The sequence below is a fragment of the Eleutherodactylus coqui genome, chromosome 13 (assembly GCF_035609145.1).
Source record: "Eleutherodactylus coqui strain aEleCoq1 chromosome 13, aEleCoq1.hap1, whole genome shotgun sequence".
NCBI classification, from domain to species: domain Eukaryota; kingdom Metazoa; phylum Chordata; class Amphibia; order Anura; family Eleutherodactylidae; genus Eleutherodactylus; species Eleutherodactylus coqui.
The window spans coordinates 73,924,859-73,950,489 of NC_089849.1; the positions used below are offsets into that span (position 1 = coordinate 73,924,859).

The window sequence follows — 25,631 nt, forward strand, 5'->3', positions numbered from 1 at the left end:
GAACATACTCCATGCAAATGTTGTCCATAATCAGCCAAAACCCCAAACTCTAGTGCTACAAGGCAACAGTGTTAGACACTGAGCCACCAATCTTCTTCCTTCTTCCTCACGCTTCTTCTTCTCAGGAGGAGGAGAAGGAGAAAAAGAAAAAAATGAGAAGGAGATTATCATTTTATTCCCCTTCATCTTATTCCCTTTCTCCACCTCCTTCTCCTCCTTATACTTCTTCTTGTGCTACTTATTCTTCTTCTCCTTCACGTTATACTTCTCCTTCTGCACTGGAGGAGGAGATGGAAGGAAGAGAAAGAAGTAGAAAAAGGTAGAACAAGCACGGTGGCTCAGTTATTAGCATTGTTGCCTTGCTGCACTGGGGTCCTGGGTTCAAATCTGTCCAAGAACAACATCTGCAAAAACTTTGTATGGTTTCTTTGTCTCCTCCTCCAGAGAAGGAAGACCAAGCATGGTGGCTCAGTTGTTAACACTGTTGCCTTGCAGTGCTATATTTCTATGTTCAAGTCTCTCCAAGAGCAACATCTGGATTGTGTTTTATGGTCTCTTTATGTTTATTCTTGTTGTTTTTCTTCTCTAGAGCAAAACAGACAAGTGTGGTAGCTCAGTTGTTAGCACAGCTTCTCTGCAGCGCTGAAATTTTAGGTTCAAATGTAACCCCATGCAACAACTAGATATTTTCTTTGTGTTTATTCTTGTTGTTGTTCCTTTACTCCCATGGAGTAGAACAGGCAAGAATGTTACCTCAGTTGTTAAATGCCCAAAGGGTAAAAAACTAGTCCATGATTGTGTCTCTATTAAAACATAACTTTTAGTGATTTTAAGAGAAAAAAAGAAAAAATATATATATACACACACCTACAAGTCACCTAATTACAGCCCCAATTCCTAAAGATTTGTGACACTGTATAAAATGTAAATAAATGTAATGAAAAAATGAATGTAGTGCTCTGAAAATCTCATATAACCTATTTTATTGACAATAGAATGCATATCAGAAGATGACAGGGAGACAATTTTACATTCAATTTCAAAGAATTACCTCATTTAGATATTGATGGCAGCAACACATCTCAAAAAAGCTGGGCCATGTCTACCATTATGTAGCATCACCTCTTCTTTTTACAACAGTCTGTAAACGTCTGGAAAGTGAGGAGACCAATTGCTGGAGTTTTGGGAGAGGAATGTCGTCCCATTCTTGTCTGTTGTAGGATTCTAGTTGCTCAACAGTTTCTTTCCTGGATTTTTCATTTCATAATGCGCCAAATGTTTTCTATTGGGGAACGGTCTGGAGTGCAGGCGGACTCTTCTTCCGTGAAGCCATGCTGTTGTGATGGATGCTGTATGTGATTTAGCATTGTCTTGCTGAAATATACAGGGCCTTCCCTGAAAGAGACGTTGTCTGGTGGGAGCATGTGGTGTTCTAGAACTATATACGGCCCAGCATTGATGGTGCCTTTCATGATGTGTAAGCTGCCTATACCATAGGCACTAATGCAACCCCGTACCATCAGACATGCAGAATATTGTACTGTGCGCTGATAACAAGCTGGATGGTGGCTCTCCTCTGAGTCCGCAGCACACAACGTCCGTGGTTTCCAAAAGGAATTTCACAATTTGCTTTATCTGACCACAAAACGGTTTTCCATTTGGCTTTAGTCCATTTTAAATGAACTTTAGCCCATAGAAGATGTCAGTGTCTCTGGCTTGTGTTGATATATGGCTTCTTCAATGCATGATACAGCTTTAACTTACATTTGTGGATTGCATGGCAAACTGTGTTGACAATGATTTCTGGAAATATACCTGAGCCCAAGCTGTGATTTACATTACAGAATCATGTAATTAATGTTGTGAGAGAGAGAGAGATCTCCCCCCGTTCCTCCCCGCCCCCCAGCCGGCACCTACATTTTTTCTCACGAGCGGGCAGGTACTCGAAAAGTACAATACTCGCTCGAGTATTTGTCCTTAGTGAGTATGCTTGCTCATCTCTACTTAGCACAGATGACTAGTTTGAGCGTCATTGCTCTTTAAGAGAAACAGAAAGACAAGACTCCAGTGGGCACAAGAGTGCAAAAATGTTATCACTCATCAATGGAAAAAAAAATATTGCCTGGTCAGATGAATCCAGATTTCTATTGCATCAGGAGGGTGAGATTTTGATGCAAGCAGCATGAATCGATGAACCCTTCCTGTCAGCTGTTCAGAGCATGTTAGTTCTTCCATCTAATTTATGGCAACTGAAATAAGCTATCCATCTGCATGAGCCAAAATTCCTAAAGAATCATTTCAATACTTAGTGGAATCTATGCCATGGCAAACTGCTGTGGTTCTGAAGGCCAAAGGAAGTCCAATGCGCTACTAGATGGTTGATAAAGTGGCCAATCATTGTACATGTGTGTACTATTATATACACATTACAAAGCACAGTAGCACATGCTATTAAAACTGGAGGCATATTTTAACAAAACATGTACACATAAATTTGTTATTTATTTGTAATTTTTTTTGTACTTCAAATAATTATGTTTTAGAATTAATTCTATGGACTCTAAAATAAAGCAGCTCTGTTTAGATGGCATCAAAGGATCCATTTCACGAAAATACCTCACGGCAAAGGCCTTAAAGCAGTTGAATATTTTCTTGAAACGGATCCTTTGATGCCATCTACACAGAGAGGTTTTATTTTTAGAGTCCATAGAATTTATTTTAAAACATAATTATTTTTATTTAAAATAAAAACAACAAAACAAAAACAACCTAATCCTAATAGATCACCTTTTAGGGTATTCGGTTGAAATTAAGAAAATTCATAATAAATAGGGGATATCCCTAAAGTGGCAAGGTCACTTCATGAACCCTCTAAGGCCACTCAATTAAAGGGGTTGCCAAGATTAAGATATTAACCCTTTGCAATCCAATTTTGGATTCAGGGTTTTCTAGAGGGCTTTCTCTTTCTGCCATTATACAATGGCGCCATCTGCTGGCTAGAGACAGTACTGCAGTATGGGATATGCTGGAGAGGCCCCCGACAACAGAGAGGCCAATAATCTACAGTAAGAATACTCTACTGGATGTTTTCTGACATCGGAGCTGTACAGCCTTCAATCAGAACGTCTTCAGACATCAGGCAGTGGATTGGAAAGGGTTAATAACCTAATCTCAGGATTGGTCATCAATATCAGATCATTGAGGGCTGCTGGTCAGGACCCCTACCACCGCTGTTTAAAGTGGTTAAAGTGCCATGGCCACTTTAGTGCTTACTATGCACAGTGTGATACATTGTATAGTAGCTATGCCTGGTACAGCAGCTCAATCCCAACCACTTGAATGGGACTAAGCTGCTTTCAGGCCATATGAATGATAAACATGATGTCATATGCATGAGAAGAGGCTACGGGGCTCATGTGTGTGCCATGGCCTCTTCAAACAGCGGATAGGTCCAAAGCGGCAGACCCCAACCATTCTGATATTGATAACCTATCCTGTTAGTATATTACTCTCGGAAATCCCTTTTTTAACTAGTCAAAAAAAAACACATTTACAATAATTCATAAAAATAATAAAAAAAATAAAAATTAAAAAAATCACAGAAAGTGGCCATATACTTACTGATGTTCCGATACATTTGCCCTATCTTGTTGAGTTGTAGTAATATATGTCTGCATTAGTCCTTTTTGGCCATTTATTACGTCTTGGTCTGATCTGTTGGTGACATCCATGAGGAGTGCCAACTTATGCCCTGCACAAATGTAACACCAATGCTTGTGTTTGACTTCACTCCTGTCCTCAGATGTTCCAGATGTCACTTGGATTCCTTTTTGATTGTGATTATTGAAGCTGATTTGGGGTCAGACACTGAAGATAGCATAGATGCACAATACTTCTTGAAGGGGATGTTAATGAATGGCTGCCTCATGGAAGTATGAGTATGTGCTGCCCTTGGTCCTTTTCTCCTGCTCAGGGCAATTGACATTATCTTGCCATATGTGACCCTCATACTGATCTCTCTTACTTTTGATACACATTAAAATAAAATTAGAGTGTTTGGGCGAATTTACACTCTAACTTATATTTGATCGAGCAGGTTTTATAAACTCATTTTCGCTCTTCCCTTTTCTTACAGAGGTAGTAGGCGGTACTCTACGGGATACAACAATCTGTGCCTCCAGTAAGCAACATCTGTCATCACACTACAACCTTCATAACCTGTATGGGTTCACTGAAGCCATCGCATCTCATAAGTAAGTGAAAGAGATGTGAAAATAGATCCACTATATAGAAATGAAAGCCTTAGCAATACCATGTAGTCACCAAATGTTACAATGCTTATGCTTTTACAGATAGAAAAAATGCAGAATGGGTTATAAGTAGACATGACCAACGTACTCGTTTAGGGCGGTTTCGCAATTGAGCACCGCTTTTTTCGAGAAACTGACTACTCGGGCGAAAAGATTCGGGGGGCGTCGGGGGTGAGCGGGGGTTGCAGAGGGGAGTGGGGGAGAGAGAGAGAGAGAGAGATAGAGCTCCCCACTGCTACCCCCCGCTCCACCACGCCACCCCCCGGCGCCCCCCGAATCTTTTCGCCCGAGTAGTCAGTTACTTGACAAAAGCTCTGCTCGATTGTGAAATCGCCCTAAACGAGTACAGTCGCTCATCTCTAGTTATAACCAACTAAGGACACAGCAATTTGGGGACTTAAAGGGACACTGCCAGCAGAAAGGGGTTATTTTTTAATACAATATTCACAGAAAACACATTTATTTATAATTTTTGGCTCTTTTGTTTTCTTTGGTTACTATACATATATAAAATAACTACAAAATATAGTCCTCTGTATCAGTCAGCAGAAATGGTTACACATCCTGAATGGAGAGGAAAGGTCTGTCATTTTACTGCTGCTGTAAACAGAAGATGTTATCTACCAAGTAACCTCATTGGATTGACAGAATTATAGCTTTCGTAGGGGAAAGAGGTGTTATATAATAGTGCTAACCTGTGATCTTGTGAACCTCTGTGCTCTCATAGCATGTGTACTCAGGGTAAATGAAGAAGTGTGATATTCTAATTCTCGCACCACCCCATCCCTCTTGGACAACCAGAGAAGGGTGGCCAAGACAAGAGAGAAGTGAAGCTGTGTGTGGTGCTGAGTGTTTCCACTGCGAGAGAGATAGGCAAGTTAGAGATGGCTCAATGCTCCAGAAACAACTCACAGTTGTCCTTTCCTTCCTTTGGCTTATATTCCCAGTCATGTTACAAGGGTTGTTAAAAGGTCAGGCATTGACTTGCAGGAATGCTACCTTTTAATAGGCGGCATCCTAGAGGCATTGCACCATTTTTATTCGCATAGTCAATCTCCCAGAGGAGTATGTATGGCCTTATAAAGGTCCTTATGCCCAAAAGGTCATCCCAGTGATGATGATGATTTCTGTGCTTTTACACAGGAATGATCATCGTTGAGTGAATGGAGGTGGTGCGGGCCGGGATTGTTCTGGTCTGCCCCGTCCATTCAGAGTAAGCAGGCAGTTGATCATAGATGAGCGACTGCCTTTTTACACGTGTCGAGTCGTAATTTGTTTTTTAGACATGCATAAACTGAATGACAAATGAATTATCATTCATCGTTCAATAGGTGCATGCTTTAACATTGAATGACAATCTTCAGTTTCTTGCTCATTGCAGGAATCTGAACGATTTCTCGGTTCATGTAAAAGAGCCTCCTCACACCAATCACAAGGAAAAAAACTGTACTTCTTCTGATACACAGGGGGAGAGATAAGGGACAATTTTAAAAAAATCATAGCATTAGAAATAAGCGCCCATTTAAACGATATATGTAATATTCATATATATTGCATGGTCATATGTTAAAAAAATTATAGTAGTGTCCCTTTAAAGCATACCAACCTCTTAAGTCAACTTTTCATAAACGGTCTTGTGTGTATATATGATGAATAACACTATTTATGGTTATTATATATCTTGTATCCTACATTTTTTAGCAGTTGTCCCACTGCAGTCTCTATTTTTAATTTGCAGTCTGTCCTAAGCTGGTAGGTAGAGACTAGCTGCTGTGATGTCTCGCATACACTGCAGACATAGGAAAGCAAGATATCTTCTTCTTTATCTCTATGCAACATATCCTCATAAGTAACAGTGGCATGGAGGATACTAAACAGCAGTATTGAGCAGTCTACCTGATAGCTAGGCAAAGGCAACAGGATTGGCTGTCAGCAGCTTGCAAGGGACAGCCGCACAGTGACGGGAGAGATGTCGAAGCCAATGATTGGCCACAGCAATCACATGCCTAGACGAGCATGTGATTGCTCGACAGTGAGTGCAGCCCAAAGTAAAGCTTGCTGGGCAGCCTGGGTTAGGTGAGTAGATTTTTGGAAGATGGGGGACAGGGCTAAGCAACAGTAGGAGGGGGGGGGGGGCATTGTGATACCCATGCAGGTAATGACAGTTGCTGACACAAATTCAATTATTGCAATAGCTTGCAGATCTGCTGCAAAATCCACATTTTTAATTGAGATTTCCTATCTATTTTGCCAGTGCTTTGATAAAGATTAGAGGAAAACGTCCCTTTGTGATTTCTCGATCCACATTCGCCAGTCATGGTCGCTATGCAGGCCATTGGACAGGAGATGTAGAGAGCACCTGGGAACAGATGTATTACTCTATACCCGGTAAGATCTTCTAAGATTACCTTCAATTTTTTTGTAATAAAGCAACAATTCTAATACAGAGTTTTTTTCCCCCACAGCTATACTACTGTTTAATATGTATGGGGTTCCATTAGTTGGAACAGATCTGTGCGGCTTTGTGGGTAATGTAACAGAAGAACTATGCGTGCGTTGGAGTCAGGTCGGGGCGTTTTACCCATTTATGAGGAACCACAACACTCTTGATGCGACGGTAAGAAAATGAGTTCACGTGTGATAATATAATACTATACTACTCTGTAAGGACATATGTGGAGTTATGCATTAGAGTCACTTGGCTCCATACTGCAGTGTTAACCCTTTCCAATCCAATTTGTATTCTGGTTTTCCTAGGGGGCTTACTCTTTTTCTGCCATTACACAACGGCGCTATCTGCTGGATAAAGCCAGTACTGCATGAGGTGACACATTGGATAGGCTCTGACAGCAGAGAGGCTGGCAATATACAGTAAGAGAACCCCGACAGATGTCGTCCAACATCAGAGCTGTACGGCCTTAAATCATAATGTCTTTAGACATCAGACAGTGGATTGGAAAGGGTTAATCTGTTCTCCAACTTATTCACTAACAGACACTTTAACTTTCTTTCACCAACTTTTTACTTGTATTCATACATTCTACGGGATTCTACAGCTTTACTACTAAGCTACATTTTCTGCATTTGAATTGTTATAGTATGCAAACTTTTTCCGACTCTCAGAGTCTGGCGATGCATCTGTGGGCAAGGGGAGGCCTTGTGTTTTAAAATCTTTTTGATTCTTTGCTTGCGGGTGTGAAGCAGCGTGGGTGGTATTACATGACGCGGCGGTGACAGATGGAGGCGGAGACAGCGCACATTTTTTTTTAATAAAAAGTAACTGTTACTGAACAACAGAATAACCCAGGCCTGTACAACAGACAGCCAGGGGCCACAAGCGGCCCTGTAGAGGAATTCTGGCGTTCTGCACCGCACAGCCTCATGACAACAGCGCACTGCTGACAAGCTTCCCGCACATGTCTGCTGCTGGCTATGCGGAGGACTGTGCAGTGCTGCTGGAGCTGGGGAAGCAGGTGGGGATCCGTCCAGTAAGACCGGATGGGCCCTCCTTTTCAACATGCAACAGCAATGAGGCTGGGGTTTGGCTGCATGGAGGACCCATCCAGTAAGATGGATGGACCCGCTCTCTGTCTGCCACTGATAGAAGGAATTGGTGGTGGCGAGTCCTCCTTCAGCCATCAGCGTCTTTACATCACGTTTGTGGCTTATTCGCACAACCAAATTTACGCAGGTAAAAAAAGCGCACCTAAACTGCGACCATGCGAAGCATTGGACTTCAATGGCTTCATTCAGACGAACATTTTTTTAACACGCCAAATATACACGCGTAAAAAATAGGTCATAAGCAACAATTTTTGGCCGTATATTTTATACGGTGCATGAAAAGATAGGTCTCGCCCTATTTTTCAACGTGATACGCAGCAAGCTCCCATAGACTTCTATGGCAGCTGGAAAAAGGGAGGGGGAAGGAGTTACCCTGCGGACAACGCTGGGAAAAGAACACAATTTACCCTGAGGCATTTTAATGAAAATCACGACCGCAAAATGTGGTGATACGAAACTATGATTGCAATAGTGACGTTTTCACTAGAGTGATTCTCCTGCAATATTACTACGTGTGAGAAAAGATAAGAGTCGCCCCATCTTTATTGCGGGCAGCAGCGAGATTATTCTCCGAAAAAAAGCATCGCCGACGCTCAAAAATCGCGGGAACAAAGATGCGATTTTGCCGTGAATTTCTTGCCACAAAATCGCAACTGCCCGTGTGGAATGAGCCTCTGTAATGAAGGATGGGAAACAAATGTTGCAGTTTTATTGTACATCTCAAGAAACATACAATGATCTGCCTTAGGCCTTATTTACATGACCGTATATACGTGACTAATGTAGCCGTGTTAAAAAAATCACGACCATCTGAATCATGGGTTCCCAATGTATTTATTCAGCCAGGAGTAATAGGTAACATTGGTGACTGAAAACCGCAACCGATTTTATACGGTACGTGAAAAGGTAGGTCTTACCCTATCTTTTGCCGAAGCTCCCATAGGCTTCTATGCAAGCTAAAAAGAAGGGAGGGGGAGTGAGCACTTGTGTAACTATAGTGGATGCAGGGGATGCGTTTGCACCCGGGCCCAGGAGCCTTAGGGGGCCCATAAGGTCTCTCTTCTCCATATAGGGAGCCCAGTACTATGAAAAAAGCATTATAGTTGGGGGCCCTGTTACAGGTTTTGCATCGGGGTCCAAGAGCTTCAAGTTACGGCTCTACATTAAGGGACTAAGAGAATTTGGGGGACCCAAGATAAACATTTGCACTCAGGCCCATGAGCCTTTAGCTACGCCTCTGGGAAGGAGTTTAGCTGCGCCCAACGCCAGGAAAGGAGGACAAGTGCCCCTATTTAACTACTATACGTCATTCTGGGGATTTCTGCGCTCCAGAGTATCACCATTCACCTGATTTTTGCCCGCGATGCGGCGAGCATGAAAACATACGCTCATGTGAATAAGGCCTTAGCTTAGAGATCTTGCTACATTTGTAGCTTGGTATCATAGAGACCATTCATCTTATTTGCTCACTTGCAGGCTCAGGAGCCGTATGTATGGAGCAAAGAGTCCCAAGACGCCATCAGAGATGCTGCGCTAAAGCGTTATATGCTGCTTCCCTATCTGTACACCTTGTTCCACAAGGCTCACACTTCAGGGGATACTGTGGCCAGAGCTCTGTTTGTGGAGTAAGTACATTTCCATTTCTGACTCTTTGGGACTTATTGCTCCATACCTATTGATGGTCCGTATTCCCTTCACTAGGTTTCCCTCTGACAGAAATACATGGACAATTGATCGCCAGTTTCTTTGGGGAGAAGCATTATTTATCACCCCGGCCCTGGAAGAGGGACAAACTGAAGTAAAAGGATATTTTCCTGCCGGACTCTGGTATGATCTGGTTGAGGTAGGTACTTTTAATTACTGAACTAATTTACAATTGGACATTCATTGTCATTTACTTACAATTTTCTACAATTTTATCGTATCAGATAAAATGTTGTGTGATAAATAAAAATGGTGAAAATTAAATGGTTTACATCAATCCTGTTATTGGTTTATATCACCCATATTTATAAATAAAAAATGTGAATATTTCCTCTCCAAAATCCACAATACAAGCTATAATTATGGCTAAAATAGCACCCATTGGTCTGACTTTGCAAGGCGGTAAAATGAGTCACCACAAGGAGGGGGGGGGGGGGTCTTTGACATCCACATCGGGACTGAATCAAGAGGTGGCCATGTTAGTGTCATAAATGAGTATGAAATTGACATTAATCATTTTTTGCTGGTTATATCTACAGTCACTGTATTAACCCTTTCCAATCAACTGCCTGACATCATTTTGATTGAAGCTTGTACAGCTCCAATGTCAGAAGATGTTCGGCAGGGTATTCTTACCATCTATTGCCAGTCACTTCGCTGTTGGAACCTCTCTGACGCACACACACTGGCTTTAGCCAGCAGATGGCGTCGTAGTATAACAACAAAAAGAGAATGCCTTTTAGGAAACCATGAATCCAAAATTGGATTGGAAAGGGTTAAGGCTTAGGTCAGATATGTAGGTCATGTGATGTTTGTTGCAAGAGTTTCCAATAAATTCCCTAGTATGCCATGACTTTTGTGTGATTCTAGTTGCAAATATTTTTCCCAATACTATTTTGTGACAGTTGCGTAACAGTTTTGTTTTTCAGCAATGTTGCACAAAAGCCTCTGTGACGCACTACAGAAAGTCTACAACTAGCCTTATCCTGAGGCCGTATTTATATAAGCGATATCCTTGTGCGACTTCCATCTGATTGGGATGTGAATGAAATTCGCACCAGAAAATGACGATTACTTTCTATGTGTTTATATACATGGGCGATTTTTCTCTTGGACTGAGAGCCGGAGATAGAAAAATTGCAGCATGTTCTATTTTTTTTGGTGATATTGCCCATTTTTTTTTATGGGAGCAAAAAAAAAAAGGATAGCACTCACATGCAGATGCGATTTTCATGCAAGCGCGATACGATTTTTAAACAATTTTTCCTATTGGAACAACATACAATTGTCATGTTCGCGGAAAACGCATCTGCTGCGATGAAAGCCTTTTTCCCCGCGAAACCCATCATAGTAGTGAGTAAAATTGCATATATACGAGCATGATATTAGCCTGAATTTCTCAGACTGATATCGTGCTTGCCCATGTAAATACAGCCTCACATATGGAATTGTCGGAACAATTAACCCTTTGCAATCCAATTTTGGATTCAGGGTTTCCTAGGGGGGCTTTCTCTTTCTGTCATTATACAATGGCGCCATCTGCTGGCTAGAGCCAGTGCTGCGGTATAGGACATGCTGGAGAGGCACCTGACAACAGAGCGACCAGTAATATACAGTAAGAATACCCTGCTGGACGTCTTCCGACATCAGAGCTGTACAGCCTTTAATCAGAATGTCTTCAGACGTCAGACAGTGGATTGGAAAGGGTTAAGAAATGCCAAGGAATGTAATGTTTAAATCATACTTTAGATATTTTTGAACTGAAGTAAAAATAATTGTGCATTACATTTTCTCCTACTGACAGTTGTTCTTTTTTTCATCTGTCTTCCTTCTACAGGGAAAGAAAATTGAAAGTAAAGGAGAATGGTTTACTCTCCCAGCACCTTTGTCCACTATAAATGTGCATGTTAGAGGTGGCTACATTATACCTGCACAGGTAAGAAGGTATACGCTCACACAAGCACGCAATCCAAGTGCCCTTCATTTATGTTAATACATAGAAGATTGATGGGAGAAAACAGTTCAGCCAGGAGGAACAAACTATATGGTTTTAGGTTTTACCCTTGCCCATGACTGTGCCCTCCTCAGGTTCCATCAACCCATCCTAGTTAGAATCTAGGATTGGTCTCTTACAGGCATAGACAGTGGGCATTTTTTCATGTCCCAGAGAAGCCCTTTGATTCGTAGATATTAGATATTGTGGCAAGTGGGGTTCTTCATCTGCGGATCGCCAACCTCTCTTTTAGGAAAATGGGCACCACACATATAAACAGACTCCAGGAGACTTGATTCTCTTCAAATCTGGTGCCTGCCAGCATTTATTCACAGCAAACAATACAGAATATCACAGTCCATGTCTTTTGTCCTGGGTTTACAATCCATAGGGTCCCAGTCACTAACCCCGCCCAGGACGTCTGGAGGGCGTCCTTATCCGTCTGACAGGTGACTGGCCCAAACTGGTCCGCACCGGACCTCAGGCTCTGAGTCCCTGACGCAGCTCCTTTACTGCCTCTTACTGGTCCACACTGAGCTAGCAGCCCTTCTGCTCCACTGAGCTATCACTGCCCTCCTGGGTGTGGCAAGAACTTATCTTTTTATCTTACTTCCTGACACACACCCAGGTGTTCTCTCTCTCCTTTAGTTCCAGAAGTCCTGTCTGCAGCCCTCTACAGGCCCTTCTATGTACTGCATATATATCAACCAAACCCACCAATTTTAGGGACAGGCCGACCATTTATTATGCAGTGGACCCCCTGATGTCAGATGTTGGGGGAGATCAAAATCAGGCAGTTGGATTTCAAATGCCCCATCCTTTTTGTTATTAGGAAACAACCAGCTTTTTCCTACTGAGGCCAAGCCTAGCGTGCATACATAGGGGGGAGTCAGCAAAGATAGCTGTCAGCTGTATGCTTCTTCTACTAAATGTGTATATTCAGCTGTACTCGTGGTTTTTATTGAAACAATTAGAGCTATCTCTGCTAATACATCTGCCCTTGTATAGATTAATTTGAATTAGGGCGGATTCACACAGGCATTTGGACACGGGTATTTGCATGTGCAAAATGTGCATACGCAGAGAATAGAACCCTTGGATTTGAATGGGTACATTCACATTTCCTTTTTTTGTGTGCACAAAAAAAATATAGAACCCGCTGTATTTTTGTGTGCAAATGCATGCGCATTGCGAACTGGGATGCGTGAAACACAGTGTAATTCCGTGAAAAAAAAAAGAACTTCTGGAACTCATTAAGCTAAATGGCCATTTAAATCATGGCGTGTTTATCTGCTGCACGCAAATGAACATGCCACACGTGCGCCAAGAGTAAAGTAAAATGTGTCAATACGCATGCAATAAAGGCTCATCCATAGCACAAATACGATGCGCTGAGGTGTGTACAAAAACACATACGCCTTTGTGTAGCTGCCCTTAGGGTGCATTAACACAGGTGAGAAAATCGTGTGAGTTTTGTGTGTTTCAAGACCAATTATTGTAATGAGTGTATTCACATGGGCGATTTCTCTATCACAGCGATGCTGCAAGATGGAATAATTGCAGCTTGTTCTTTTTTCATGCGAGTCTTTCATGAGAATAGAACATACAGATGTGCGGTCCCCCACGTAGCACACATATGTCGGGTGCGACTTGCTATCGCCCGTGTGAATACATCCTTAATCTCTAGGACCAATCAGGGGCAGCTCTCAGCAATTGAATGACAGCCAATCAGAGGCAGCACTCACGCAACCATTCATGAATGGGTGAGTGAGAGCTGCCTCTGATTGGTGAGGGCTGTGACCAATCAGAGGCAGCCCATTCAGCAGGCGGGGATTTTAAATCCCCGCCTGCTGAATACTACACAGAGCAGTTCAGGAGAACTGCCGGCTGGCCGCTGCTGAACTCCGGCTGCAGGGACAAGGTGAGTATATATATATTTTTTTATTTTTACACATTTTTGGATGGTTTTCAGGCAAGGGCTTATATTTTTAAGCCCTTCCTGAAAATTCATCCCGCGCTCGCCGGCAGCCCATTGCTTTCAATGGAGCCGGCTGTATTGCCGGCTCCATTGAATTCAATGGGCTAACATCGTTCTTCTCTGCCACAGCTGTTACAGCTGTGGCAGAGGAGAATGATCTTTATAGTATATGTTCTCAACGGGGTCGGCGCTGCTGCCGCCGGCCCCATTGAGCGCATATATAGAACACAAGGAATTGCAGAACGCAGATAGGCGCGATCTGCGATTCCTCATGTCCTATAATTTATCGGACATCCGCATAAAAAGCGGCCATGTGACCGATCCCATTGTGAAGCAATGGTTCTATATAATCGCAGATCGCATGCGCAAATCGCACGAAAAAATGCCAGTCTGACTGAGGCCTTATGGGGCAGATATTTGCACCTTGTTGGACACTTTTCAAAAGTTTCTAGAAAAGGGGGTGCAAACTTGTTGATTCATATAGTGCGCCAAAATGAAAATGTGCCATCTAAGAGGTGCTGATAAGAAGGAAACTAGTCTAAGATGTGGCAAAGATACAGTAAATATGTCAGACCGAATGCAACATTGTATTATATTGGCCCATCTCCAGGCTCCTCTTTAACTCTACAGCCTTGATGAATCGGCCGCTGTATCTTTATTTAATCACAAAAAACCTGTGGCCTTGATTTATGTATTATATCTTATCCGCAGGAGCCTGGAATGACTACAGAAGAATCACGCAAGAACAGTCTATGGCTCCTAGTAGCCCTATCAGCAAGTGGATGTGCAAAAGGAGAAATCTACTGGGATGATGGAGACAGTTTGGACACCTACAAGAAGGGAGATTATAGCATAGTTCTCTTCACGGCACAAGATGTAAGTTATATATCGTGGACCCACTGATTACGATTGTCAAGTGGTGGCCGATTTTCATTAACTTCTCCCACTTTTCTAAACCGCAGAATACTCTTCTGAGTGAGGTGAAACAAATAGAACCTGAAGCAGAAAAACTGAAGCTGGATGTTGTAACAGTGTTTGGTGTAGCGGCTGCTCCTTCAAAGGTTCTAGTTAACGGGGCTACCAGTGACAATTTTGAGTACTTCCCAAAAACAAAGGTATGGATTTCATTGATCAAGAATATGTCATTGTCAGTTGATAATGGAGCAAGTTCCCCAACCAAAAATATGTTCCCAAGCAGGCAATTAATTGTGAATCCTTATAGCTTCGGTCTTAATTTTCAGAACTTTTCATTGATTCTGCTTTTGTCTATTACATTAAGGCTTCATGGACACGGTAGAGCTATCACAACTCCATATATCACTGTATGGTCCCATGTGTGGCACCATATTACAGACTTATTCTCCCCAAGAAGCATTGCTTATCCAATACCCTGTTCCCCTGAAAATAAGACATACCCTGAAAATAAGACATCATAGCATGAGTTTCCAGAATTTTTGAGGATGCAAAATGATTTTTCAGGCTTTTTGAGGATGCTTGAAATATAAGCCCTACTCCAAAATTAAGCCCTGCTAACAGTTAATTTAAAAAGTCAATTTAAATAGTGTCCAGGCAGCTATACATGTAAAAAAATTAATCCTTTTTGAACAAAAATTAATATAAGACACTGTCTTATTTTCAGGGAAACACGGTACATCATGCACTTGATGGAGCATGCCACAATTTTTGACACATTCATTCTAAATTAGACCAAAAATATGCCATATGCCTCTAACCGTAGGAGTATGCGTACCATTATACAACTCGAAGGTTATACCGACCCATAAACACTACTGTATATGAGCCCTTAGAGGAAATCTCTACATTTGGTGAACCTACACATGAATTTTTAGCTCAATGGAGAGCAAACAAAATGTGATGTCTGCAGAATGCTAGCATGGTGCTATCTTACTATTATCAAATATTCATGTAATACTAACTTAAACCATTCTTGTCTTCATGCAGAAGCTGAAGATTGAGAAGCTTTCTTTACCAGTTGGAAATAAGTTTGAAATCAAATGGGCTTAATCTTGAAGTGGTACCCGAAGCTGTAGAAAAAAAGGTTGACTTGGTGATGGATATACCTTTAATGTACATTGGCTATTTGTATTTCGAACCTTTAATTCGGGCTCATGATGCTTAGTCTCATTGCTATCGATGTGTTGTATTACTGAGCTACACAGTTCAACTCAGAGGTCTTTGAAGGAAACATTGAGGAGTATATTTAGAGTTTCTGATTTAGTCTGTCCCTCCTTATTCTTATGCCGAGGTGTCTTCCGTAAAGCAGATCTCTACAGCTGCAGCAACCCAGACAAAATAGGCATCTCAATAATCACAATATGTTCGCCATGGAGCCATGGACTATGAGGCATAGGCTTTAAGAATTGTAATATCCATGGCAGGTCCTACTAGCTACTTATAACAGCATGCAATAATTTAAAGGAGTTTTCTAGGCAAAAACTATTGATGACCTATGCTCAGAATAGGATACGGGAGTGGAAGTGCCCTAGCTGGCTTCACTTCCATTGAAATCAATGGGAGCTGAAGCCAGCTATTACATTTCTAGCACTTCTGAAGCCATGGATAGAAACAGAAATGTAATAGCTGCTTCCATTCCCATTGATGTCAATAGGAGTGAAGCCAGCTAGGTCACTTCCGCTGCCGTCCAGCCCGCTGCACTGACAGTGGGGCGGGCAATCAAGTGATCACCGGGGATCCTGAACGGTGGGTCCCCATCAATTAACTAAGGTTTTGACCTGAAAACCCCTTTACTTTTGATATAGCCACAGTACATAATTCCTTTCTTCCAACATACAATTTATGTCCCCTTCTCCCCCTCCCAAAAAAACCTATTTTTGTCCCAAAATTTATATTTGCATGCCATTAGATAATGTTGTAGTCTTAGTGGAGTTTTAAAGGCATATGGTGAAAAGGCAGGTGTGCTCTGTATCATTATTTTATCTCACTGTTGCATATTACATTATGCTGTGCAGTTAAAATAAACCTTTGTAAAACATATATTTTTTATTTCAGGTCGTAATGTTTTTAGTAGATTTCATTTTAGATAACTCAAAGGTAAAAATGCTGTATCATACCTGAAATAAAAATATGCATTCTCTGTGCAGCTGTTTCTTTGAGTCCCATTTATGGTATTTGTTAATTACGACATTTCCCTTTAATTGAACTTTCATCCTTTATGCTTTATTATTTTATAATAATCAATAAAGATAGTACTAAACATGAGTAGTTCCTGCATACAGTGAAAAAGCACTGAGAACAAATCCAAGTGAATCATCTTTTAGTACAATGTGGAAAACCTGGAAGGAGGTAAAAAATGCTACATGAACAGAATAAGGTGGACTGTATTCCCACAAGGGTGGAAATGTGTATGATAGACAGACTGTGAATGGCTGTGGCCAGTCCATATCTTGCTTCTATTGCTGGGGCTCGGCCAGATCAAGTGGGCTAGCTCATACTCTTAGAACTCCTACGATTTATGGGGATAACACCCATCCTGGTAGTTTAACCACATAAGTGCCATGGTCAACAGCAACCGTGGCACCTAATTACCTAAATAGGCTAAATATCTAGTTATATGCTATCACTGAACCATCTGGGATAGATTGGAAAGTTGAGTGCAGGACATGTATAGGCTGCCACTCCTACACAAATACACATGCAACTAAAAACTACAGTCTGAACATCCAACAAATAAACTAAATGTGAAGGTGCACATAAGCCATAGCTGCAGCAAATACAATAAAGGCCCATTTACATGCAAAGATAATCTTTCAAACGACAGAAAGGTTGAAAGATTCAGCAATCTATTCGCAGAAAGTGTTAATGGCCATTAAGGCCATTAGCACTTTATCATCTCCATTTGCGTGTAAAAGGGCCTTTAGGGGCTGTTTGCAGAGCCTAGTGTGTGATTAAGCACACGCCCAGCTGTGCATGCAGCTGCATTGCTCTTGTCAGGGCTGCAGGCAGATCACAATGTTATCACCTGGCTATCGTGGAGATAACAGCCTGCGGTCTACTGAGAAGTAAATGTGTTTGCTTTATCGCTCAGTAGATGAACAATGGATTTTATGTTCACCTTAAAATTATTGTTCAAACGAAAAGTGCATGATGCCCGCATTTACATTACATAACGATTATCGCTCATTTTCGGTCGATTGAACGAATTCTGGGCGATAATAATCGTTACATGTAAACGCGCCTTAAAAAAACACTCATGCATATTTAATATCTGCACAAAACTGCGCAACAGTTTGTACCAACCACATAAAAATGGTTCCTTAGCACACAGTTTGATCAAGTTATGTGGGCCCATCCGCTGCGGCCAGGCGAATCTTAACCCATTTAGGACCAGCCACTGTATATATACGGCGGCTGGTCCTGGGCTTAGAGGACCGCCGACTGTAAAAATACGGCGGCGCTCTAAGTCTCCTGCTCTGCAATCAGTCAGAGGCAGGAACGGGTTATCAGCTGTTAGTAACAGCTGATAACCCGGAGCAGAAGGCAGGAGGGGTTTTTAATAGAGAGGAGCGAAGGTGCTCGGCCACGCCCCTTTTTTGCCCGAATACCGCGATTTCCGAGTACTTCACTACTCGGGTGAAAAGTACTCGGGTGCGCCGGGGGGCGGGGAGAGGCGTGGCGGCGTGGGGGGTAGCAGCGGGGAACAGGGGGGAGCCCTCTCTCTCTCCCTCTCCCCCCCACTCCCCGCTGCAACCCCCCGCGCCGCCACGGCGACCTCCGAATTTTTTCGCCCGAGTACGGAAGTACTCGAAAATCGCGGTATTCGGGCGAAAAAGGGGCGTGGCCGAGCATGTTCGCTCATCTCTAGTTTTTAACCCTTCCTGCCTTCTGCTTCCCCGATATACAGTGCTCAATGAGCACTGTCTGGGCAAAGTGAAAGTAAGAAGTACTTTCACTACGGGAGCCTCAGGGGGTCATGTGACCTTCTGGGATTCCCTGCTATTGCAGAGCTGGAGGGTCAGACTAGACCCTGGCAGCTCTGCAGGTGACTAATGTCTCCTAATGTAATGGCTCCTAAGGACGCCCTAGCTACAGTGAAGAAATGTCAAATAAAGTAAAAAAAAAAAAAATGTGAATGTCCCCCAGAGGTCTTATATGACGTCATGGGGGACACAGATAGTAAAAAACATAATTACATACATCAGTAAAACAAAACAACAGAATAAAACAACAATACATACAAAAGAAAGAGAATAACACAAAGCAGACGCCAACAAAAACCGTCGCCGTATGCGCCCTGTAAACCAAAACCATACATACTATATATCAAAATGTCCGAAACAAATAGAGGAACCCATTCCCATACTTTATTTTAGTGTAAATATAAAAATAATTTAAAAAAAAACTATAAATTTTAAAAAAAATCATTTTTTTCGCATTTTACCCCCAATAAAACTAAAGAAGGAAAAAAAGTCAGTGAAAAAGATATTTAAAAAATAGTCCTATATGTCACGGGGAAAAAATGCAGCAAAAATAATTTTGGTAGCTATAGGAAAACAAATGGAGCAGTAAAACCGCCACATGGGTAAAATCCCTAAAAAGTGTCTGGTCCTTAAAGGGGTTGTCCCGCACCGAAACGGGTTTTTTTTTTTTTCAACCCCCCCCCGTTCGGCGCGAGACAACCCCGATGCAGGGGTTAAAAAAGAACACCGCACAGCGCTTACCTGAATCCCCGCGCTCCGGTGACTTCTTACTTACCTGCTGAAGATGGCCGCCGGGATCTTCTCCCTCGGTGGACCGCAGGGCTTCTGTGCGGTCCATTGCCGATTCCAGCCTCCTGATTGGCTGGAATCAGCATGTGACGGGGCGGAGCTACCAGGAGCCGGTCTCCGGCACGAGCGGCCCCATTCAGAAAACAAGAAGACCGGACTGCGCAAGCGCGTCTAATCCGGCGATTAGACGCTGAAAATTAGACGGCTCCATGGAAACGAGGACGCCAGCAGTGGAGCAGGTAAGTGAAAAACTTCTGATAACTTCTGTATGGCTCATAATTAATGCACAATGTACATTACAAAGTGCATTAATATGGCCATACAGAAGTGTATAGACCCTCTTGCTTTCGCGGGACAACCCCTTTAAGGTACAAAACAACCTGGTCCTTAAGGGGTTAATATCTGCACAAAACTGCACAACAGTTTGTACCAACCACATAAAAATGGTTCCTTAGCACACAATTTGATCAAGTTATGTGGGCCCATCCGCTGCGGCCAGGCGAATCTTAATGGATGGGTACTTAGCACTATAGACACCTCTCTTTGGGCTACAAACCCTCCACATGAATGGGAAAGCTGGATACCTGGCTATATATCATCACTGGACAGCCTGGGTCAGATGGGGAAATGGAGTTCATAACACATGTAGGAAACCACTCCTACACAAATGCATATGTAACAAATAAACTAAGTGCTGTAATATTGTACCAATGATAACATCAACCCGTCTTGCTAATAAGGGAGTCTTCAAACAGCGCTGTCAACAGAAAAATTAAAAACTTATTGCTCTCAGAATAAGGTGACAACTAATGCGAACGCATCACGGCTGCTATTAGCGAGATTGCCGCTTCCCTCCATAAATATGTAGTCATAAATTCACATAGACTTTACTTTTGCCGCTCACAGGAGCCGCACGAAATAAACGCTGGCAAAAAATTGCGGCATGCATTCTCTTGGCGTGTGTGCATACATGTCAAGATAGTGCATGGGGATTGGCGGCACGGAGCAAGTATGCATGTTTGTGTGAGCCCGGCCTTACTGTATTACATCTTGTACTGATCACAGCCCTGATAATCATCGTTACACAATTTGACTCTGATTATCAGTATTTCACAATCCAGTTATCTTATAAGAAAACACTTTTGAAATCAGCTAGGAAAAATATGATGAGGTCTTGATAAACCTATGAATATATGTAAGATTATAACACTTCCCGGGAGCCTTTGATATCCTTAAAGGGACACCTGTCACTATGAAAATCCTAATTCATCACATGATGTTATATAGCAGTCTGCTCCGCTCCTCTTGCTCTATAATTTTGTGTAAAAACATTTCATATAACTTCTAAATTGAGTGAAATTCCTGCTTTTTCTATACTTCGGAGTCCAGTGGGCGGTCTCTATCAATGACTGGCAGCCTTCCAAGTATAAAAATATAATTGTCAAATTATGAGGACCACACACTGGACTCCGAAGCATATAAAAAGCTGTGATTTCCTTCAGTAAGTTACAATTTATGCTGAATCTTTTCCTACAAAACAACTGTATATCAACTGGCGCAGCACATCCTGCTGTCTAACTTAGTAACATAGTATGTGAGGCTGAGTGAAGACAATGTCCATCTAGTACAGCCTGTTTATCCTCCTATGTTGTTGATCCAGAGGAAGGCAAAAAACCCCAAGGGCAGGAGCCAATTAGCCCTTTTGGGGGAAAATTCCTCCCTGACTCCCTAATGGCAATTAGACTGTTCCCTGGATCACCCCTAATAGTTCCTACCTTCCTGTATACACGGATTAACAATTAACCTAAGATTTATATCCTGTAATATCCTTCCCCTTTAGAAAGACATTAAGTCCCCTTTTAAACTCCTCTATGGATTTTGCCATCACCACATCCTCAGGCAGAGAGTTCCACAGTCTCACTGCTCTTACAGTAAAGAACCCCCTTCTATGTTGGTGATGAAACCTTCTTTCTTCTAGATGTAGCGGATGCCCTCTCCATACCGTTGCAGTCCTGGCATATTGGCCTGCATGCATGCAGCTGGTATATTGGCCTGCATGTTCACTGTGACGGGTTCCCTTTAAATGTATAGTTAGTTAGTTATTAAGTTGTTTATTGTCTTTATCTTGAGATATCAGGGGAGCATTACTTAGCAGCAACCTTCAGCAAAGACATTAATAAATGGATCGTGAAAAAAATATAAAGCCTTCCTCATTTTTGTTTCCTTCAGAGAAGTTTCTAGACACACGCATTGGAAAAAAGCTAAAAAAAATGGTTAAGCAGAGGAAAAGTAGAAGGAAAGGAGAGGAAAAAAATATAGCAGAACATTATCCATTTAATTGGAAAGTTAGAACCAGAGAAGAAGAAAATCTAACAAATAAAAACAAAAAAACCCTGTATTTTTAAAGCATACCTGAGTTTTCAACAAGTTTTCTGAACTAGACCAGCCTCTAGTTACTTGCTCACTTGCTGCTATTTGCACCCTGTTTCATGTCTGCAAACTCAGATTTTTAGGTGGTCTTCCCCATATTTCTACTGCTTGCAATCTACTTTCAGGAAGAGGGAAAGCCTGTAAGGCTATAGGGGAACTAACAAGGGGTGATGGGCGGCTTCCCTTGAGCGTATGTGTAAAACGCAGACGATAGAGCAATGTTTTTGCATCATGAACATCACGCTATCGCGCACATATCTGTGCATTTTACAATACTTTTTGTGCTGATCGGGACCGTTCACATAGCTGTGGGTCACACCCGCTCCCCGAGTTAAAAGGCTATTTAACCTAATTAGTCTCCAGCGTGTTCTTTACCTCGCAAAATTGCACACTAAGGCCTCGTTCACACGACGCCTTAGTGTGCACGTGTGTTTTGCATGCGCAAAATGCCTGCTTCTGAAAAAAACAATGGGCTCCTACAGAAGCGTTCATATGCGTGTAATTTGAAGTGCAAAACAACGCGAACCTAAAAAAGATAGGACATAGGTGTGCGTTTTGCAGGAGTTTCCACTGACTCCTCTGGGAGTAGGAGTTAATGGAAACTCCTGCGCATGGAACAGATTCACCGCTGCTTACAGCAGGGCATTTAAAAGGTGCTTCTGTCCGAAAGCACCTTTTAAATGTACCGCTGTTAACTTCTTAGTCGTCGCAGGGATGAGGAGACTCCCCAAGGGTTCCGTTAATCCCTGCGTGGACTCATATAAACACTGAACACTGTGACAGCACTGTCACAGTGTTCAGTGATGAGGGGACTCTCCGTAGGGATGAAAGAAGTCCCTGCCACAGCTGTGGCAGAGGATCGCGATGTTATCCCATTGCTTTCAATGGGGCCGGTGCTGCTGCCACCCCACTGCAAGCAATGGGATGAAGCCAATCTTTGCAGCACACCTGTGTCCTATCTTTTTTAGGTGCGTGCTGTTTTGCGCTTCAAATTCGACGCATATGATCGCTTCTATAGGAACCCATTGGTTCTTTTAGAAGTGTGCATTATGTGTGCGCAAAACACACGTTCGTGTTAACGAGGCCTAAAATAAAGCATGCTGGGTTTTTTTTGTGTGCACAAAAGCAAAAATGAGAATGAACCCATTGAAAACAATGGGTGTGCGCTCAAATATGCCCATGTGACACCGCCCTAACTCTGACACTATGAAGTGCCAGGAGGAAGCCTGGACTCTGTGATGTCATCAGCAGCCAACCGCCTACACAGGTCTCAGCCTAGGGTCACACGGGGCGGATTGCCGTCGGAAATCTCGCGGTTTGGCCGCAGCAAAAACCGTGAGATCTCCGCCGGCAGAGCCGCCGCGGTTTAAGCCGCGGCGGCTTTGAAGCGGTCCGGCCGCTTGCTCTTCCGTTACGGCCGGCTCTCCCATAGAGGAGAGCGCGGCCGCAGCGGAATGCAAAAAAGAATGAGCATGCTGCTTCTTTTGAAACCGCGGCTGCGGCGGCCGCAGCCGCGGTTTCAACCGGATTTACCGCAGCGGATTAGCCGTCCCGTGTGGACGAGATTTCTGAGAAACCTCGTCCACATGGCTGGCTAATCCCGGGCTTAGCGGCCGCGGGCGGTTTTGCCGCGGGCGGATCTGCTGCGGCAAAACCGCGGCAAATCCGCCCTGTGTGACCCCAGCCTCAAAGTCACTAGAGGCTCTGCAAGCAGAGGCGTAACTATAGGGGATGCGGTTGTACCCGGGCCCAGGAGCCTTAGGGGGCCCATAAGGCCTCTCTTCTTCATATAGGAAGCCCAGTACTATGAGTAAAACATTATAGTTAGGGGCCTGTTAGAAGTTTTGCATCGGGGCCCAGGAGCTTCAAGTTACGCCTCTGTCTGCAAGAGATAAGAAAAGGAAGGGAGAGTGGGAAGAGTTGCTGGGGGGCAGATTGCGTGACTGTGAGGGACTAGTATCTTCTGCAATAGGGAAAGAGAGATATCAGACAGCTGCAAGGAACTTCCTGAGGGGAGTATTTGGCAAGTTGCAGGAAGGACTACCGCTGCACATAGTGAGCTCTGGAACCTGTGTGTGATTGGATGAAATAACCAGGGATCAGTTACTGAGAGCAACTGTACCGCGACTATACTCTCCCAAACTACAGACCGTGAGGTGCCTTCACCAACAGTAGTAAGTGTGCACACTGACAAATACTGTATATTTCTTATTTCATATTTAATTTTCCCAATCTTAAATCCATCCGACGAGAAGTAAACAAGTATGATTATCAAGGTTTGCTCAAACGTTTTGTAACTGACAGGGGAAAAATGTACATTGGCCATATGGGAGTTCATCTGTTATGGTTTTTGGTTATCTCTTCCATTTATTGCTCTGTGGAAATCAGCTGTATTCCACTTGAAATAAATAAAAGGCAGGATGACACACTGGAGATAATGTCTACAATGATAACAGGAATCATAGATTAGAATCACGAAAGAGGTCAAAGGAGAAAACGTTACATGTGCCGATGTCCCTAACAGCAGCCAGAAGAACTTAGCATCATCTTCTATTGATGGGTCATTCTTTTAACACCTGCAAGCCAGAAATGTTTTTATTTTTCCATCCCAGTATTCTAAGAGCCTTAACTTTTTATTTTTCCATCAAAGTAGCTGTCTGAGGGCTTGTTGTTTTTTGCAGGACGAGTTATATTTTTAATGGCACCATTTATTGTACCACATAATGCACTGAAAACCTTTCAAACAATTTTAAGTGGGGTGAAATAAAAACAAAATGCAACTGTGCCATCATACGGGGGAGGGAGGAGGTTAGTTTCTAGAGCGTTCATGGCGTAAATGACATGAATTTTTGTTCTGTGGTTTAGTTCAAAAATACTTTAAAAACTAAAGAAACTTTATTTTTAAAACAAAGGTTGCCTGCCCTTGCCATATTCTGAGACCCATAACGTTTTTATTTTTTGTCCGTTTAGCTGTGTAAGGGCTTAATTTTTTAGTGTGGTACATAAAGTACACCTTTTTGATCACTTTATATGAGTCTGCCCTAAGGGTGGATTCAGACGAGCGTGTTTATGTGCCCACAAAACCTTGCATCTATTAGAAACATTGGTTCCCTATGATGTGTTCACATGTTCATGTTTTACAGGCGCGCAAATGTGCGCATCTGTAAAAGATAGGACATGAGTGCACTGTTACGATCGTGTGGACAAACTAAGCATGGGGCCAACACGATCGTGACTAATGAGTGATACATACGGGTTTCGGACAACTGACCCTGAACTACAGGGAGGATGACATGGCCCTACCTGAGCGGGGACATTGCCCCAATAAAGGGTGGCCCAGCAGTCTTCAGATCTGGGTCCTAGCTGCTCCTACCGATCAGACACACTATAAGTCAAGATCAAAGAGTGTCCTTATTATCGACTATCGTGTCTTTGATACTTACCATCAGGACCTCTTGACTCCAAAAAAAGACTTCAAAAAATACGGAACTGTTGTGTGTGAAGGGATAGTGTGACATCCCTTTGTTTTTTGTTATGTTAGTCCTATAGCCCATGCATGTTTTTTAAAAGGATCTTAATAAAAATTATTATTTTAGTCTATAACTGTGAAGGGCATAACTAAAAATATATAGACTTACCTGCTCCTGTGAATTAGCTGCTCCTAGGAACCCACTCACCAGAACAGGACACATACACATACCACATGACAGAACAAGAAGACACACATAGTCAGAAAACACAGCATACAACAGCCAAAATGCAACCACTAATAGCAGATAGTAAAGCTTAATATAAATACCAGGTATTAGTTGACATTTTGATCAAAATGTGGAAGCTAAGAGGCCACTTTATGGCTCCTGGCTATACCGCTAGTCCCTACACTAACCAGGAGTCCAGAGTTCCCA

General features: G+C 42.6%; 1 protein-coding gene across 4 annotated transcripts in view; it reads left to right on the forward strand.

Annotated features, from left to right (window-relative positions):
• The window catches only part of LOC136587938 (lysosomal alpha-glucosidase-like), a 98,936-nt gene extending 82,268 nt beyond the window's left edge, over positions 1 to 16,668 (forward strand). For all 4 annotated transcript variants that reach the window (XM_066586782.1, XM_066586780.1, XM_066586783.1 and 1 more), the window contains exons 12-20: positions 4,136 to 4,253; positions 6,565 to 6,698; positions 6,776 to 6,927; positions 9,351 to 9,499; positions 9,576 to 9,717; positions 11,416 to 11,514; positions 14,261 to 14,425; positions 14,512 to 14,664; positions 15,512 to 16,668. In XM_066586782.1, coding sequence (XP_066442879.1) covers positions 4,136 to 4,253; positions 6,565 to 6,698; positions 6,776 to 6,927; positions 9,351 to 9,499; positions 9,576 to 9,717; positions 11,416 to 11,514; positions 14,261 to 14,425; positions 14,512 to 14,664; positions 15,512 to 15,574 — 1,175 coding nt within the window. In that variant the 3' untranslated portion in view covers positions 15,575 to 16,668. The remainder of the gene's footprint in view (positions 1 to 4,135; positions 4,254 to 6,564; positions 6,699 to 6,775; positions 6,928 to 9,350; positions 9,500 to 9,575; positions 9,718 to 11,415; positions 11,515 to 14,260; positions 14,426 to 14,511; positions 14,665 to 15,511) is intronic.
• The last annotated feature ends 8,963 nt before the right edge of the window (positions 16,669 to 25,631 follow it).